This window comes from Corvus hawaiiensis, chromosome 26, assembly GCF_020740725.1.
Source record: "Corvus hawaiiensis isolate bCorHaw1 chromosome 26, bCorHaw1.pri.cur, whole genome shotgun sequence".
In the NCBI taxonomy this organism is placed as follows: Eukaryota; Metazoa; Chordata; class Aves; order Passeriformes; family Corvidae; genus Corvus; species Corvus hawaiiensis.
The window spans coordinates 40,793,300-40,812,412 of record NC_063238.1 but is presented as its reverse complement, the minus strand read 5'-3'; the positions used below and the strand labels follow the sequence as shown (position 1 = coordinate 40,812,412).

The window sequence follows — 19,113 nt, the reverse complement described above, 5'->3', positions numbered from 1 at the left end:
GGTTGTTGATGTGTTAGATATGTGATACCAGCTTTCAGTAGGGATTCATTCATTCCTGAGGCATCCTTTGGGTGCTGCCAATTTAACAGACCCATAACAGCAATGCAGTGAAGATAAAGGAGAGAAATGTAAGAGAAAGCAACCAGACAACTCTATAAATTTTTAGTCTTTGGAGAAGAAAGGAATTTTTATCTCCCCCTAACTTGAGTGATCTTTCTGAATAATAACTCTTTCAGGAGTAATAGGACACACTTCATATAATCGCTGTTACTTTCATTGCTTCAGGTCTCTCTCTGCAAGGCAGCAGAGAAGCTGGAAAAGCTGCAATCATAATACTGGCTCTGCTTATTAGTGAAACAACCTGCAGATAAACTTTGGCTGTTTCATTAATTAACAGCTGTATTTTTCTCTCCTGGAAATCTCAACAGAAAGGCCATTCCTGTGATTGCCCAGGACAAATTACTCAGCTCTCAGAGCCAAAGATGGCAGGTGGCTTTCCAGGGCTCTCAGTACAGCCCATGTCATATTTTTGTTCTACCTTGGACTTGGTGAGTGGGCAGTCAGGGAAATGGTGTTTGCTGGCTTTGATGGCATTTCATGCCATGGCCAAGCAATAAAGAGCCACACTTGCAAGAGAACATTACAGTCCAAAGTTCCAGACAATGCATATTCTCATTTCAGGATCCAAGTATTTAGGCCCACATTTATAAGTCTAGGCAAGGTAGATTGCTGCTCAGTGTTATTAACAGGCAAACAGCATCACAGAACAAAGATTTGTGTAAATATTTCATCAGATTGCAAGAAAATGAACATCATGCTGTTCTCAGAAGGATTTTCCAAAGTGATTCTGCCATGGTTGCTTTCAAATATTTAGATATATTGCTGGGGTTATTGTGAGTCCATGAATTCACAATGTATGAGTAAATATGTGCATGAAATACTCCTGCATTTGCAGGGGAAAGGCTGACTGAGCAAATGAACCCCTTTTTCTATCTTGGTATCAGGTAGAAATATTCCACATAGTACTAGACCTCATATTTTTAGGCATAGAAAAGCTATTACTGGAATAGGAAGGAGTCCTTCTGGACAGGCATAATTCAGAAGAAAATTCTGTATTTAGTGAGATATGGACAGGGATGGGCAAGGAATCTATGAGAACTCCCAAGATCTGAAATGTAATGTGACTCTCAAATGTGTGGTCAAAGGGCAAAGGAAGTTGCCATGGTTAAATGTGCATGATGTACCTGTTATATATAGATAGCTCCCAGATGTTAATAAAATATTAACTATTATTAATAGTTAATCAATTAGCTGTCTTAAAAATGAACTTGATACCTGGAATGAATGATTACATGTATTTCTCTATAAGCCTTGTGGATACATACATGGATAATTATATCTATCTTGAGTTCAGCAAGGTCCTAATACCAAATTTCAATAAATGCAAATGGCCCAAATGCCAAAGCCATACAGGGTGTACAGTCGTGTATATTAATTACAGTATCTTAGCATAAAGCTGGAAGACTTTTCCTTTCTAGACCATCATACCATGGGCAGGACAGAAATGATCCCCATGGACCCCTATCAAAAAGTATCTGCATGTATTTTTGACCAGGTTAATTACTATTTACTCACAGAAGACATAATTATTTTGTTAACCAAACTGCAGCTTACATTTTATGAACCACAGGCATGCTTCTAGGTTGAAAGGAGGTTTTCTTCTTGTCAGTTTTGTTCCTCATTCCCACTTCTCTGAACTTTTTTAATCATGTTTTCTCATTAGCAGAATATACTTGATTAACTCACTCATTTAATGAGGTGCTTTGGGATGATAAAGACAGCAATCCATTCTGCTGAATGACTTTGAGATGTTAAAAATCAAATAAAACTTCAAAATACCAACAGACCTCCTGCTGGTCTTTACTGGTAGTTTGTTCTCTGATGTGAGAGAATATTCAGTTCCAGTTAGTGCCATGCCTTCAAGAAAAGTTGATTTTCAGATTGTTGCTGATAACAAGTGTTGGCACATTGTGGCAGAAACTGGTTTCTTTTCTTAGATTAGTTTAAGAGTAGCTCAAGCTTGCCTGATTTGCAAGCAATTAACAATTTTATTATTCTTTTATAGAGAGAAGAGAGCGATATTTTTTATATTAGATCTCAAAGAAAAGTTAGATCTCAAAGAGGAAATAAACCTTTGCTCATGCAAAGCATTTTTTCTTGAGGCTGCCATGCTCTGGAAGGTAAAAATGGAGCCCAGCTACAAATAAAGTTGGGAAAACAAGAGGGTGGATACTACAGTTGAGTTTTATATCATTCAGGTTGTTAAAGACAACTAGAATTGATCTTTCCTGTCAAACACAATTCTCCTCTATTTTTCTGTAATTTTTCAGTGCTTTGTTTTGTGGGTTTGTTGTTCTGTACTTGTGAAGGAAACCCAGGAGTAGCGTTACTTTGTCGCATTTTATGGTGATAAAGGTCTTGGCTCAGCATTTTTAAGACAGGGAATGAGTTCCCTTTTTCCTGAAAGGTTGTGTGTTTGGAGTGCAGTGTGCACAACATCTGGATATCGCTTCAACAGCTGGCAAACTTGTTGGGGAGCATCTGCCTCCTATTGCAGCTACTTTTCATTGAGGCAGATTGAATGTGGCATCTGAAAGGGCTCATTGCATACGTGGAGATTTCTCTGGTCATTAAGTGACAAAGTGATTATTTAAGGGCACAGATTTTGCCTGTTTTCACGGAGAGCCTGGTGCACTGTAGACACTGTCAGAAGCAAATGCAAGAGACATTACAAAATGATCAGGAACAACATGGATAAAGGGGAAAATAGGGAAGAAAATTTAGCAGAGTCCTACATTTGTAGATATTTACTACTGAGCTTCTAAAATGCTTGAACTGAACTTTGTAGTTTTGAATGAAATGCTTCATTTAACAGATTATTCTACTCTGATGGATGTTTAAGATTGATGCAATTTTTACAACCCTTTCTAAGTCAAACCTCTCATGAAGTTGATTAATTCTTTACCTCTGGTTTTCCTTTCATTTTTTTTTTTTTGACCAGGGATACTCTATTGATCAATTTGGTAACTAAATCTGATGAAATCTCACTGTGTTTCTACAATATTAACATGTAGTTATGTGCTCTTATCACTAGATATGAGTTAGTGATACCTTTATGGAAGAAGTAATAACTTAGATTTGGCCAGTGATCTTCCAAAATTATCATCTTCTGCTGTTGTTTCTCAATAAAGGTTTTTAACAGATCCTTATTGAGTGGGCCCAACCGAAAAATGCCTTCAGAGTAAAGGTCTGTGAATGGTTTCCTTATTATGTAGCTGTGGACAGGAGGCTGAAACCACCTGCACCTGCATTCTATCAATAACATTGGGACTATGGGTCAGGACATTTTGCTGACTCATAGTAACATCCTTGCCCATCCTCATTTGTTCTGGGAATTCCATCTCTATTTTAAGAGTGAAGAAAGAGCTCTCTAGATGTGAACAAAGACATACCAGCAGGATGATCTGCTGAGCCTGGTGCCAGCACTTAGTCCCCTGGAGCTCATAGGCTTGTGCTGTGTTTGATCAGTGAACCTCAAGGGAATTAAGATTTCCAGTGAAATTTCCTAAAGCTCTCAGATACCTGAATGTGAAGAACTTCTAGGAATTGACTGCAAGTTGTTTTCTTCCTACTCCCTTCCTGGCATTTGACATCCATTTTAAAACTTAAAGCCAGGAACCACAGTTTGCATTCTCTGGGTGAGCTCACTTGTATCCCTGGTTTACAAGGGGGACTGGAATATCTATTCAGGACCTCTGTGGAAAAATAGATCCATTCTATTTCATGCGTTACTGCTTCCTTGTAGCTGTTATCCAGTTGTTCTGCTATAGTCTTGCCACCAAGCATGCTAATGCCATTAATGGAAATGGATGAGAGAACTTCATTTGTTCCAGAGAGTTTTCCAGGAGAGGGCAGCCATAGTTAATTCTGGGTCAGTTCATGCAATACAATGTGAATATAGATTACTGGCAGCATTTGTCTGTGGCGCTCTATTGCCCAGCATGGTTTCTGTGCTTAGTTCTCTTACTTTGTTCTTTTGTTTAGATTGCAAGTGCATGAAAGATGGACCTTTTCACAAATTAATGCTGGAAAAGACAACCCACATAATAGAGTGGTTAACTCCCCGTGCTGTTTACTTGCTGAAATCGCAAATGCTCTTGGGAACAGTTTCCATTATATGTCACTGTTTGCTTTATATACTTTCCAAGCAACTCATGAGCTTCTCTCCGCTCTTGTACTTCAAAGATATTTTTGGAAAAGCATAGCCTAAACTGTTGCTAGAGACCTGAAAAGTTCTGGAAAAAAAAATCCCTGGCACCAAAACCTTCTACTTCTTTTGTTTAGAAAGGATCAGGACAAAATGATCCTCTCTCCTCTCCTCTTTGCATAATGAGGATGCATATAAAGCCTCTCTTGGTTTGGATGTAAGGATGATAAGTTGGCACTGAGGGGCATATCCCACATGCACAGTTTGGAGCTGTGCTTATGCAAACAGCAGCACTGATGTAGATGGCATCAGGAGGCTTTATTTAGTACTGCCCTCCCAGGGCTATAGCTTTGGCACAACTTCTGGGGCCGGGGTGACAACCAGAATCCCTGGAAATACACCCTCAGGCTTTGTATTAAGGCAGCAAGGAAAAATTCTTTTTAATATGATATAAACTTTAATATGATAAACTTCCTTTCTTGGATCAGTTAAAACCATCAATAGCTATTTTTCTTTTATCCTTCTTCTTTTTAAAATTTTAAACCCCCAACTTTATTTTCCTACACAGCTAAGTAAAAACCATTTCCCAGACCCCTAGGTAGTGTAAGTCCATGGATTTTTATAAAGTTAAAAACCTGATCCCAGCAGGTGACAGGACTTGAGAGGATTTTCTGTTCCTGTTTTGTAGGCGGAAACACGATGCAGTTCTTTACACTTCACATGTACATTCACAGAACGATACGTGACTTCAGAGGTAGACTAAGGAAGACAGAAAGTCTTTCCATGCATTGAATTTTGAAGACTTTCAGCTTCAGTTTTTTCGACTTTGTCAACTTCCTACACTTTACAACCTCTCCTCATTTCCTAGGCATTCTACTAATGTGTGTCAAATGTACTCACATAACCTCAAAATACATAAACCATGGAAAGATTGTGCCAGAGAGGCCTTGTCCAATGATCCAGGGCTCTTTGCCTGCCATGGAGGGTGAGGAATTAATAATTTCTCATCTCTGTTTCTACGTCCATGAGTCTCTAGAAGGTGGAGCAGCCACCATACTGTGTCTGCAGATGAGCTGATAGCTCTGGCTGGCCTGTGCACAGAGCCTTGCGAAAATAATTCTTAGAAAAGGGACTTAATCAGCTGCCGCACTACGCTGATTTGCACATAATTGTGTCTGTCTTTTAAAAGCCAGAGATAAAAGGACAGAATTTGACACTTGCTCATTGCTCATTTTCCCAGCAGATCTCCAGGCTGGAGCACAGTTGCAGGATTTGAGCGAGGAAAAAGGTTTTGCCACCCAGGTTGTCAATGAAAAGGAGACGGGTTTGCAGGAATGCTTTGCAGCACTTGACAGATGAAGGCCAAGGCATGGCTTGCAGTCTTGGGTATGGAGAGGATTTAATTTTTTACTCTGTCTGTCTGAACTCAGTGTTTCTTTTCTTCTCTTCCCCACAATGTCATACTTGAAGTTTTATTTAAATACAAAGTTTTCATCCTCTGTGCTGGTATCTGAGGTCTCCATTCCCTCAAAATTCAGTGATGGGAAAGAAAGGATTTCTAGGCTATTAATTTAAGTCTTTTCTCAGAATTCTCCTTTAAACAGCATTATTTGTATTTCAATTTACTTTTCCTTATGGTTGGGTTTCCTTTTATCCACTCTACACCATTCCTCCATGTCCTGTAAAATCTCAGGCTTTACCTTTGGTTTAGTGTGACTTACTCTCATAAAGAGCTGATACCTCAATGACCCAGCATGGGGACTTTGAAAACTTACAATTCAGATGTTTTTTTCTGTCTTCTGGAAGTCATCTTTCCCTCTCAGTTCTTTTTGGTAGCTTATTAATTCATTTCTGCTTAGTGAGAAGTCCTTGCTTCACTTCCCAGGACAGCTTAACTCCTCCCTAAAATGTCTCAGTGTCCCCTCATGGAAAACTGGTGCAGTGCTCACTTCCTTGCCTTAGTTCAACCGGATTTGAGACTTGAGATACAAAAATAAAGATATTTTTAATTTATTTAAGGGGGTTTTTTTTGTTTTTTTTTTTTTGTTTTTTGTTTTTTTTTTTTAATTTAATTGTTTCTGATTCTTTAGCAGTGCTGTCTTCACATCCCAGGAAAATAGGTTTGTGTAGTTCTAGGTGCCATACAAATTGTTCTGCTAAGCTCTTAGGAACATGAGTATTGTGGTCCCTAAGAGCTTATAGTCTTTGTCTCTGAGTGCTTATAGACTAGTATTTTATACCTATATCTTTATAAATAGAGATACAGATATAGATATATACACACACATATATATGTGTGTGTGTTGTATGCTATAGAGATATATATGGTATATGTAAAAAAAAAAAAGTGAGCAGGGAGGAGGAATAGGGAAATAATATGACAGAGTAATGAGAGAGAAGTAGTTCTGCACACAGGTTGTAGCCCACAGGTAGTAGTGAGCACAATTTGCCACCTCTGCAGCAGTCACCAGGTTTCTGTGTGACCTTGGCAGCAGGTTTCAGCTGGCACAGGAAAAATGGGTCAGTATGTGGGAATTTAGCCTGGGCTGAGCTTTACTGCTGTATCCAGAAAGCTGGGAATGAGATCCATGCAAGGTTCCTTGTGGACATAGCCAGGTCATGGACCTACAGGATGCTATTTGGTGCAATGGCTTCAGAAGAATAGAAAGTTTGGAGGTTTCAAAAGCAGAGATGAAGTGACTTTAATTGTTAAGGCTTATAATCCAATTAGATCTTGGAGGAGGGCTTGGCAGTGTAGGCAGAGCAAAAAGGTCAGTGTTGGAGAAGTATTCTATAAAGTGGCATCAAGATTTAATCACAGGCTGGAAGTGTGAGTCATGAGAGGATATCAAGTGAAAGTGAATGCCGATATTGGCAGGAAAGAGTCTGATTTTATTTCTGAAATTAAGACAGGTATGGGCAGGAAAGGACTTCATGAAAAATTCAGGAGCTAGGTTTTGAGCATGTTCAGTTTTAGAAGCAGTAAATTATTAACGGAAATATCTCTGAGAAAAGCCAAAAGTAGTTTGGTTTGATGACTCTAGGCTTAAAGATTTCTTGTTTTCTGTAAGCCTGACTGTTATTTGAGTGTTCATATCCAATCTAGCAAGGAAAAATACGCATTTGTGTCACAGAGGACGACTGGAAACTTCCATCTACATGTAGCTATTACTGCGGTTCTTTCGTGCATTCAGATTGGATTTTGAGCTAGGTCATGATATAGAAGCAGGATGCAATCAGAATAAAGAAGTAATAGTAGGGTTTGACAGTTTCCATCTCACATCTGCCTGGATTATTGTCTCCTGTCTTAATCCAAAAGTGGACTAATCATACATAGGGAAAATGGGAAAAAATTCACTCAATCCATTGGCAAGTGAAACAATTAAGAGTCATCAGACTGAAATAAGCTGTGAGTGAAATTTAAAGAAACTTCATGAAGAATATGTTCATTTTAGTGGGGATCCCTGCTTTTGAGCACCCCCAGTGTGTGGCCACTGGGCACAGGTAGTCTGGTAACCACATGTCACCCCTGCCCTGCACAGAGAGCAGCATTTGTGCCTGGGCTTGTTTGATATCTCTCCTTGAGCTCAGCTGATTGCATTTCAGTCGTGGCTGGGCTAAAGGAGGCCTGTGAGGCTCAGTGTCCTACTGCTCATATTTACACAGCCACTGAAATGTGGTAAATCATCTACCTGCCTGTTAGTAGGGGGTTATCCATTATCTTGTACCAGGCTTTGGCTGATCTACAAGGACACAAAAGTTCTTTTGGCCTGGACAGCTCATGCAGTGTTTCATAGTTCCATTTTATGACAAGCATGGAAAATGAGTCACAGACCCACAATTTTTCTTCAAATAATCAATATAACTGTTTTTTTTGCTTACTTAAAGCATCTTGCACCAGTGTCTCTGTACATGTGGACATGGAAATACTACTGTCTCATCTCTCTTCTCACCTGCATTTGAGTTTTTTCTGCTTCAGACAGTATCTCACAGATTTCTTCATACAAGCCTCAAATAAGACAATGATACTATACATAGGATTAGTTTAACTAGCAACTCAAAAAAACCCCACCCTTTTAGGTATTACCTCTGTAAGAGTCCAGGGCACCACTGTGTGTTTGTTGAATGGGTAATGCAGAAAATACTGTTTCCAATTGAAATGGTGGAAAATTTAAAAAAAAAAAAAAAAAAAAAAAAAAAAAATTCCACTTCCATATTGCCATATTCTGTGAGTTTGGGTAAGTAAACTGTGTGACTGAACCCACATGTTTGACTTTGCATGCATAGAATTGAGTTCAGGAGCTCAGTTTTGTGTCTCTGCTGTTTAGTAGGCATTACTTCTGTTGTGAGCAGTTGTAATTCACTGCCATCTCCACAGCAAATGTGCTACAATCATCACCCTTATCACTGATTTCTAGAGCAGGTAACACTCCCTAGAGGTCTGCACAATCTATCTAGTGTCTAGACTAAACCTGCTTTGAGGTTGAGACATGCTCCCAAAACAGCACAAAGTTCTATCGGCTCCTTTTTACCATTAACTTTTGCAGCCACAAGTCAGAAACTCTGACAAAGTTGGCATGAGGCTTTTCAAAATCTCTTCTGCAGAGGGAGAGGTTTGTCCCACATCCCTCACTGCAGAATGGCAGAAAAACAGGAGAAAATTTAAAGTCTCATTATGCAACCAGTGAGGAAAAAGGTGATTTGTTTTCAGTAAACTGTAGGTTAAATCAAGTCATGGTGTGATTTTTGTCCTGTGCAGAGCCAGAAGTTGGACTCAATGATCCTCATGGGTTCCTTTCTTATTCAGGGTATTCTATGATTCAGTTCAGTTCCTGCAGCACAAAGCTGCCAGTATACAAAAAACAGTGTTATATGAGACATCCTAATATGTTTTAGTTATCTTTAAATGTAATATAGGGCGTTTTTCCCCCTCCTTTTTTTTCCCCCCCACAGGGCAGGGTAAGAATGCTCTGAAAGTCGTCCTGACACAGACAAGCTATAGAAGTAAAGTTTTCAATAACCTGAAATAACATGCAGATCCCAGGCTTGTGAAATTTCGAACACAAGACGCACACCATATGCCAGCCTGACCTCCTGGCTGTGTAGCAGATAATAAAAAGAAATTTTGTCAAACCTGCTTGTGATGAACAGATAAAAAAGGGTTGGCCCACATTCGTAAATGAGACCATTTAAGCAAGCTGGGGCCATGTCATGGTATATTTTAAAGTAAGTCAAAAGGAGCTCAAGCTTACTGGAAAACAGAGTTTTGAGCATCTTAAAATTTTAGGGATCTGCCTTTGTGCATTTAGGTTAGGACTGGACACAAGCAGTACAAACTCTGAAGGGATTTTCACTTGATAGCACATTGGGCAAAGCACCAAATCACAGGTTATCTTGGCTGCCAGAGGAGAGATGAGACAAGCAGGTGCCATCCATGTGCCAGCAATTTCTTAGGGAAGGAGAAATGTCTGTCATAAAAGGCATGTGTGAAGTAAAATAACTCCCACCAAAACTAGGGAGGTTAAACTGAACTGACACATTTCTGAAATAAATCTGTGGTTAATGTGCATTCAGATTTTAAGATCCCAAGTAGAAGCTGGAGGCAGTCAAACCCTGGAGAACGAGTCATGTTCCTGCCTCCCTCCTCAGCCGGTGTGACCCTATTTTTTTGAGTTAATGGAAGAAGGTTGTACCACATTTAGATGTTCATAGCCAAGATCAAGTAGTGCTAAAACTGAATGCTGATCACCTGTCTTGGAGATTAAAATTGGACATAAACATTGTACTGATTTGGAGGAAGAAATCTTGCTCAGGGCAAATGACAAGGTTGAGGAATCCTTTTGCAAGCAAGTCCCACGGGGATGCTGCAGCATCCTCAGCCTGTTGCCATCACATAGTTAAGAACAGACACAAGCTGGGAACAATTTGGCAAGAACGATAATGGGACCAGTCGGGATCTGTCATCAGCATACTGGGCACTGCAAAAGAGTGATTAAATAGGAAGACACGGACAATTATCAAAGACTAATTGCTTATTGTTGCTAGAACTATATTTTAAATGTGTTTTTCTTTTTAATTGCTTTTGGAGCAAATAAAGTGTCCTTAATTCAATTCTGAAATGTTTGGGAATGGGAAGTCTGCCAGGAACCGGGCAGCTCAGAGGTCCTGTGAAAGCAATTGCCTCTTTCACCAGCCTATATTCATGTCCAGTTATCCCATCCTCTGCCAACTTCCCTGTTTTCTGGTTCATGCCCCTAGGTTGGCTGAAGGTCTCTGGGTTGTTGGTACTTGCAGGAAGCTGCAATAGCTTGTTCATATCTTTTTCTGTATTTTTCATTCATCACTGTCCAAGGGCCCTGACCCAAAGAGGAGCTGAACTCTTCAGGTCCACAGAGGGTTTGGAGGAGCAGCTCTGAGTATAAGGGCAGTTTTTAGGACAGGACTAGCAATGATTGACAAGGTGAAATATCTGTGTAGTTTGAACCTGTTACAACACAAACATCTTTATGCCTCTGTGCTCTGGTACTACTGACTGCAGGGAAATTGAGCAGGGGCTGGATTTGCCTCAGTATTGTGTCAGTATAACAATGAATGAACATGAGGATGTTATTCCAAATTAAGATGCTCAGGTTTGGTGTGAAGAGCAGGTCCAAATCACAGACAGAAGTTTTAATGCAAGTAGCTGGGAGGATCTTGTGTTATTAAATAACCATTCAGCATTTTCCTGATGAAAGTGACAGGGAACACAGTTTTTATATTCATAGAAATATTATTTGTATGGATGTATTCAGCTTTGAAAGTACTGCAGGACATCATCATGGACAAATGAATGTAACCAAATCTCCTTCTCTGTGTGCAAATAATTTGCAGGAGAACAGTTTGGAAAATGAAAGAAAACTGGTCTGCATTAAGGAGAACAAGTGAAAAGAGGGGAAAGAGTGTTTAGGTTCATATTTTAGAGGAGACACACAGGAAAATCCAAGGATCCTGTTTTCTCAGCAGAATGCCACATGTCACCTGCTCCTCTAAGCATCCCCAAAAACCAGGCTGATAAATCTGTTGCTAACTTGACACAGAGCATGAGGGGAGGGATGGGAAACCTGCTTGTTTGGAGATGAGCAGGATCAGCTTGCTCTGTACAGACAGTTTGCCTGCAGTACAGGTTTTTTCCTCCTTTCTGATCTCTTCTTCTACCTGCATAAAATGTAAGATCAGAAATGGACAGAATTGTTCAACCTATTACTGAATAAATGATTTCAAAAAGAAGTCCCTTTTCATTGTAAAGTTCCTTGCAAAATCCTGAACAAACTCTCTTGCAAAAAAAGGACAAGGAAAAAAATAAACATATATAAAGAGTTATTCCAGACACCGTGGCTGGTGCTTTCTGTGCTCTTTTAGGGCAATTAGAAGGAAAGCTGACCTGGGCAAACATTTTAATCTGCACTTTAGATTTTTTGAACACAGAAAAACTGAATCATTCTGTGAGACCTTCATTGCAGCTTCATCTCTGGCTTGGGCTCTGGGTCTTTGGCTTTCCTCCAGCGAAGTACCTGATGTACATTATCCATAGATGTCGGTGATGCTACTGCTCCTCTCCCCTCCCCAGGCCATGGCTCTCCTGGTTCACAGACCAAGATGAGTAAAATTAGTATTTTTTAATTAACAAATCTAGCAGCATAGCAATGGTTGATTGACAGAGGACCCTAACTCTTACAGTAAAGCTAGGCATAACTTTCTTTTCTAGTTTCAAAGCTCTCTTTTACCTTGTGTGTGAGAGGTATTTACTCATCTGGGCATCTCATGCCTTGAGTTTTGCTGGCCACCTTGTTTGTGCAAAGCCATTCCTCTGTGAGGTGTTTGCTCAAAGTCTCGGTCCAAGTTCACAGCTGCAGAGAATGGCAGAGGCCAGTGCATGTGCATCAGCTGGGGATTCAATATCCAGTTTAAAAGGAAATATTTAATGGAACTTTCTCCATCCATTCTACTCCCCCCCCCGCCCCCCCCAAAGATGAGCAGAACCACCCTGCCTTTGTCTGCAGCCTGTTTTTTAAAATCAGCTCAAAAATGAGTGAGGAGAGAAAACATTACTGGAATATGCATTTCCGTGGAGATTAAATGTGTTTGTATGCAGCTTTCCAAAATTAAACTTTGACAGGGGCAAAGAGGGGCTTTGGTGTGAAAATGCAATTAGCCATGACCCAGGACTCTTGATATACAGGGGGACCAATGAGTTTTGAGCTCTTGCACAGAAAGTTGACAAAGTGGCAAGAACAACTTATTATGTGTTAATATGAGCAGAGTAAATAACACAAAATGTTATTAATTTTTGGTATTCATTTCCAAGTGGTTCCTTTGGGTGATGTAGACAGCAGTGCACCTGGGAGGTGATGGTAAATGATGTTTTTCTTGTGCAATAGTCATTGTCTTCCTGTTAGTAACATTCAATCCCTTTTCTTGAGAGTTCTGAGATCTTGAAAGAAAGACATTATAAGAGTACTGATGTATTATTTTCACATAATGGTCTCTCACAGACTTCCTGTGGTGTCAATAAGCATCACCCATCAGCTGGGCCATGAAGCAGTTTTTCCATCTTAAAGATTAATTCATGGAAATCCTAAAACACTTGGCAAAGGCTCTCAATGAAAAAGCAAGGCTTTCCAATCACCCTTCACAGTGGTTGTAGCGGCCTCATCCTCCACCTTCCAAAATGTGTTGGATAACATTTTCTCCCTTGATACAAGAATCACTTAGGGAGGGTCCCAGAGAACAGCCCTGTGCCTGTTCATGAGTGACTGGAAGAGACAATAGCTGTCCTTTTTTCATGGCTATTGGGTATTGCAGGGAAATTTTGGCACCCAAGGATGCCACCGTAGTGGACATTGTAGGTAAATGAACAGGAAAGGGGGTGGGGAGAACAGCATTCTGTTGGCTTATTGCATTACTTCAAAAATGATTTAATTAGAAGGAGATTGGGAGATTTCTAGGTCTTTATGCCTTTTTTTTTTTCCTTCTGTCATCCAGATTTCATGCTGCCACTTTTAAAATACAATTTATATAAGCAGTTTGAATTAAACTTGGTCCTTCTAATTTTCTGAAGTGCTGTTTCTCTCGTATCTGAATCTCTGTAGGATGGAGATACAGCCACGACTGATTTCTGTGCTGGTGACTGCATCTTCTGATTCAGAGCTCCTGTATTCTGAAGCCAATAATGATTCACTCTCACAGCAGTGGTGTGAGCAGTCTCAGCTTTTATATGCCATCTGTGTGAGTGAGCTGAATCTGCAGAAACGGGACCCTGTGCACATGGCTTTTCCTCTGCTCATGGATGAAAATATTAAAGCAAATCCGTATGGTCCATGAGATGTTTTCTGTGTCAGGAAGGGAGTAAAGCTGCCTGTCAAACCAAGCTGTTCTCTCTGATGAAAGGGGGCTGTTTTTAAACACTCCTTTCCATAGTATTTTGCACGCCAGCCATGTGTGCTTTCTCATCTGACATCTCATTGAGATCCTTGGCTCCGGTACTGCAGGAGGGAAGTGTGTTCTGGGAAGGAAGGAAATTATCTCTCAATATGTACACAAACATGTGTGCACACACACACACTCTTCAATCAATCTAAATGGATTGAAATTTTTTTTTAGGAATGTGAAAAAAAATTAATCTGGTTGAGCCAGACTTAATTGCTTCCCTTTTGTTTGGATTTTCTATTTCCTCATGAAGATATTAGAAAGAAATTCTCTGAGCTATTATTAGATACAAAGGTAGAGGTAGAGGGCAAAGGGTTCATTTACAATTCTGACAGCAGACCATTGAAGCTAAAAGGCAACTGATGAGCAGCTTAAAAATATAGATTCATCCACTAAGCTCGGGGAGTATTTCCAAAGGTTTGTGCTGGTCTGGGGATCTAACCCTTTGTGCAGCTGTAAAACCCACTGGATGGAGAAAGCAGAAAAAAAGTGGGTTTGCTTTTTTTCTTTTTAGTTAATGAAAGGAGTTACCTTGAAGGGAGAAGCTTGAAAACATGAACTGATATAAAGTAATGAATTTATATAAATGCATTGCTTTTGTAGGAAGCAACTGGACTTCAGCTCTGTGTCAGGAGACTGGGAAGCATAAAGGTTATCCACAGACACACATTCTTTGTGTTTTGAGAAACTCAAGTCAGTTAATCCCTGATAATGGGATGCCATTATAACCACTACTTCACCTTCATGGTCTTAGGGCAATACTGCAAGAAGCAATTTGATCATGTTGGGCAGAAGAGTCCACAGCATTAGAGTGTGCTGTTGCAGAAGAAATCCAATGCCAAAAAGGTTTTCTAGCCCTCCCCTAAAATGCATTGGTGATTATTACTTCCTTTCAGAGAATCACAGAGATGGGCAGGGACCTCTGGAGATGATGTGGTCCTATCCCTGTTCAAGCAGGGCCACCTCAAGCCACTTGCCATGGACCACGTCCAGATGGCTTTTGAGTATCTCCAAGGATGGAGACTCCACAACCTCCCTGGGAAACCCGTGCCAGAACTGGGTCACCTTCACAGTAAAAAAAGTATTTCCTGATGTTTAGAGGGAAGCTCCTGTGTTTCAGTGTGTGCACATTGCTTCTGATCCTGCCACTGGGCACCACTGAAAAGAGCCTGGCTCTGCCCTCTTTGCACCCTCCCCCCAGGTGTTCATCAACATTGCTGAGATCCCCTGGAGTCTTCTCCAGGCTGAGCAGTCTCTGTTCTCACATCCTGTCCTCACAGGAGAGGTGCTCCAGCCACTTGATCCTCTTCATGACCCTGCACTGGAGTCTCTCCAGTGTGTCCATGTCTGTCCTGTACTGAGGAGCCCAGAACTGGATACAGCACTCCAGTTATTCCTCACCATGTTCTAATTGTCCAAAAAAAAAAAAAAAAAAAAAAATTAAAGGAAATTTTGGAACAAGGGCTGTTCCAGCTTTCCAGCTGGGACACCAACACTGGCTTTGGACAGCTTCAGCTTGAACACTGCAGGGGTTTTTGTGCTCTCTCTGCCAAGCCTCTTGTGTCTGGAACTTGTTACTGTGTTTGGGCAGCTTTGGTCAAGGAGGGGTTTTCATCTGGGTACCTCAGCTTTGCTGACCTGACCTCTGGAGTAAATGTTCCTTTCTGAACTTGTTTCTTCTTTGGCAATAGCTTTAGTTTATTTTTTTTCCAGTGACTGCCTTGAGGCTTGTTCAGTTTGCCAGGCTAAAGGGCATCACAAGAACATGCATCATTTTGTACTTTTTGTCTAAGGCAACAAAACAAAACTAACTTAAAAAAATCACTTTGGTGTAGATTGGTTTTTTTTTTGTTTTTTTTTTTGTGTGTAGTTTTTTTTCTCTGTGAAAACTCCTGAAGCATAAAAATAGTGTCTTTCCTTGAAGAGGGGCTATTACTAATGTAAATCCAATGCAGAGGAATAATATGATGTATGTCAAAAGGCAAGCAACCGAGGAGGAGCTGGAGTGATGGAAGTGCCTCACGGGCAGATGAGATTGTGGGGATAGGTGTTCACACAAAGGATGCTTTCTTACATGTGCCCAGGGCTTTCTCTTATCTCTGAACATGAACCCATAGTGAAATAGAAATGTTCCTGTATTAATAGTGCATTGGAGATAACCCTCTGAAAAATACAGTAATACTGCACAACTGAGAGCCCTTTGAGCGCAGGGAATTGGACTGGCAATTTCATAGCGTGTTGATAATGAAACATTTTGGTTCTGTATAAGCAAATGGGCAAGGTTAATGGACACATTACTCTGGCTGTCATTGTCCCAGCAGTAACCAATTTAGAGGCTTTATATTTTCTGCTGTCCCAGAAAGGGAAAGAAAAGTAGAAAGTTAAAAATAGAAATCCCAGAGTGATTTAAAGTGCAAAGAGTGAACAAGCTTGTGTAGTCCGGTATAGTTTTAAAATCTCTTTTTTCCTTATAATCTGGACTTTAATATATGTATTACATTGCAAATTCTGCCAGTGTCTGTCCTGCTCCAAAAGCTCACTTCCTTACAGAAGGATTTATTCTGGCTGTAACACATGAACATGTGCCTCCAGCCCTGGATCTCTCTAGCTGCTGTTTGTACTGATGGTTTCTGTTTGTATTTCCCTTCACCTGATGCTGGTGATTTGCAGAACCATGAGAAATTGTCTGTGGCTTTGGCCTTCAAGGGAGGAGGTTAAGAAAATATCTTCTGGTGCCTGTGTATAGATCATAACTGGTTTTTTTTTTAATAATTCTTTCAACAGTGATGGGCAGATATCCGGCCTTCATGAGCTGTTTTTTCTCAAGTAGGTGCCCTACACAACAGCACAGCATTGGGTTTTCTTTCCCAGAATTAACTGTCCCACACTCTCGGTTTCATTGGGGTTACTTTTATGTTGTTGAGTCTCCTGTCAAGATTAACAAAGTCTCTGAAGCAGGTGTCCAACCTAATGAGGACTTGTTTCCTTGGCTTGCAGACATCCTGGTTGATGGCAAGGTCTGTGACTGCGACATCGTGGTGACCTGCCAGGTGGGGGACCCTGTCCCCTTGCAGGTGAAGTTGACCAACTGGAGCAAGCACAGCGTAGGGCCCTTTGCTCTGACCATGATGCCCTACCAGGATTACCAGAATGGGGTGCACAACTACGACCTGCAGGATGCCATCACTTTTGTGGGGTCCAACACCTTCTACATCGACACCGTGAGTTATTTTATCACATGTATCAGGATTTTGAGTGATGTGCACTTAAAAGGGGCTTCATTACTCCATTGTGTGTTTTAAAGCAGATTAATTGTTGAAAAGCAGTTATTGCTAACAGTGCTGCTGGGTTAATCTAAAAGGATCTCTCTGAAATGGTTTAAAACTGCAATTTCCTACCGTGTAAACCACTAGTAAATTATCAGAGGCAGCAACTTCTGGTCTCTCCAGATCTGACTGAATGTGAACGGGTAACCCTAGATTGAGTGTTCAATACCATATTGCCAGTCCCTCGAGTCACCAGTGCAGCCTGCAGTAACAAATTTTAAATAAATTTTCTTTTTTTCTTTAGTCCATAAGAAACATTCCACAGGCTGAGCCAAGGAACTCAGCAAATCAGTTTTAGTCAGGTCCTGAGGAAACGCAACAGACTGCAAAAAGAAAATGCTAAACATTAATGGCCAGTCTGATGAGCTGGTTCATTTCCTGGATGCTTAGCATACTGTTATAAAACCATAAAGAAATGCTTAAAATGAGACAAAAAAAAAAAAAGAGAGCCCCTTTTTAAAACAATTGAGATTATGATTTTTCTCTCAATTTCTCTAGAAAATTCAAGTCTAGGAGCCTTTTGCTTTTAAGGCAAGACACTGAAAATACAGATAATGCTGCTCTCTCCCACATCCTTCCCTCCCAAAAATACAACAACAAAATACCTGGAATGAAAATTTGCAGGCAGTGCTGCAGAGTGGGATGAGCAGCATTTCTGGTAACTCATGAAATAAACATGAAGAAGGGGGTGAGTGTTTGGGATAGTGCTTAGGACCTTTGTTTAGGTCAGCTGTTCAGGTTGGTAACAAAATGTACCTGTCAAAATTAAATATATAAGTGAACCTTAGTTAGAAAGAAATTAAAGGTTAACCACAGGGATAGTTGCCATGCATATTTTTCAATTACGCATCATAGAAGAAAATATTTCTAAAAGCTAATGAGCATGAAATATACCATCAACTTGAATTTTAATGGGGGCTAACTGCATTCTTATAGCTGAATAATTTTAATATGTCAACAGAAATCATCCAGGGATGGCTTTCTTTGACTCTGTTTATGACAAAGTGGAGTTTTTAATCAGAGTGGTGGTGTTTGGATGCCCAGCTGCCAGAGGGCCTGACCCTCCAGGCTAATGAGGGAAAAGGGAGATGTCAGTGTGATGTATTCTTACCTTCTGATTGAGTCTCCTATGGGGCAAAAAGTCAGGAGGTCACATCTCTGGTGTCTGCCCAGGCAGCCTTCTCATACATTACGGTCCCTGCTTTTGCCCCACTGCTCAGTATTTTGACATTTCTCCTGTAAACACAATCCCCAAGAAGTTAAAAATAGAATTGTTTTCTGCTGCTTGTCCTCCTTTCCATACAAAAAGGTGAAATGAAGAAAATGTCGACTCTTAGACAAGAAGTGTTACATTTCACAGTGTGTAGGGTTGATACTACACAGGCTCCTGGGGAAAATGCTTGGTCATGTTTCCTTGGGGCATAGAGCCCTGATCATGGAAGAAAATCCTTCATGTCTGTCAGAGGCCCTTTCTTCCCTCATAATAACTAATTTAGGAATAGAAAATAGATTTCAGAAAGTGCCACCTGTTTGGGGGACAAGGGGAAAGCCCTGTTTTGTGCATTTGATGTTTCAGGGAAGAACCACCATGCTCAGAATTGTGCTTATGCTCTGAGTTTGGCCAAAAGTCAGACAGACACTGGTTAAAAAAACAAAGAAGCTCATGGTTGGGTGAGATGAAAGAGAACGAGAGTTTCTCTTTTTTATAAATGAAAGTTGAGATACTGGACCAGATTCCCTGCTGGTTTTCAACTCAGTGCTGCTGTGTGGAAGCTGTTAAAAATGCCCCCATCATTTTTTTAACATGAGGTCGTGAGCACTTGATTATTTTTCTTGTTTAATGGAGGCGGTTTGTGGTGCTGCCCTTTCCCAGCTGCTTGGGAAAATGCTCCCCTCTCCCCCAGCAGACCCATCAGGACAGACATTGCAAGCACTTGTTTTTGTGCAAAGTTGTCCAGTTTAGCAAAAACTACATTGGTCAGCAGTTTAAGTTAATTGGGCTGACTTCACACTGACACTGGCACAGAGGTGCTGGCATGATTTATTGCAGGGCTG

General features: G+C 40.5%; 1 protein-coding gene across 8 annotated transcripts in view; it reads left to right on the top strand.

Annotated features, from left to right (window-relative positions):
* The window catches only part of TRAPPC9 (trafficking protein particle complex subunit 9), a 460,315-nt gene that overhangs the window by 433,210 nt on the left and 7,992 nt on the right, over positions 1 to 19,113 (top strand). For all 8 annotated transcript variants that reach the window (XM_048286362.1, XM_048286363.1, XM_048286366.1 and 5 more), the window contains one exon: positions 16,730 to 16,953. In XM_048286362.1, coding sequence (XP_048142319.1) covers positions 16,730 to 16,953 — 224 coding nt within the window. The remainder of the gene's footprint in view (positions 1 to 16,729; positions 16,954 to 19,113) is intronic.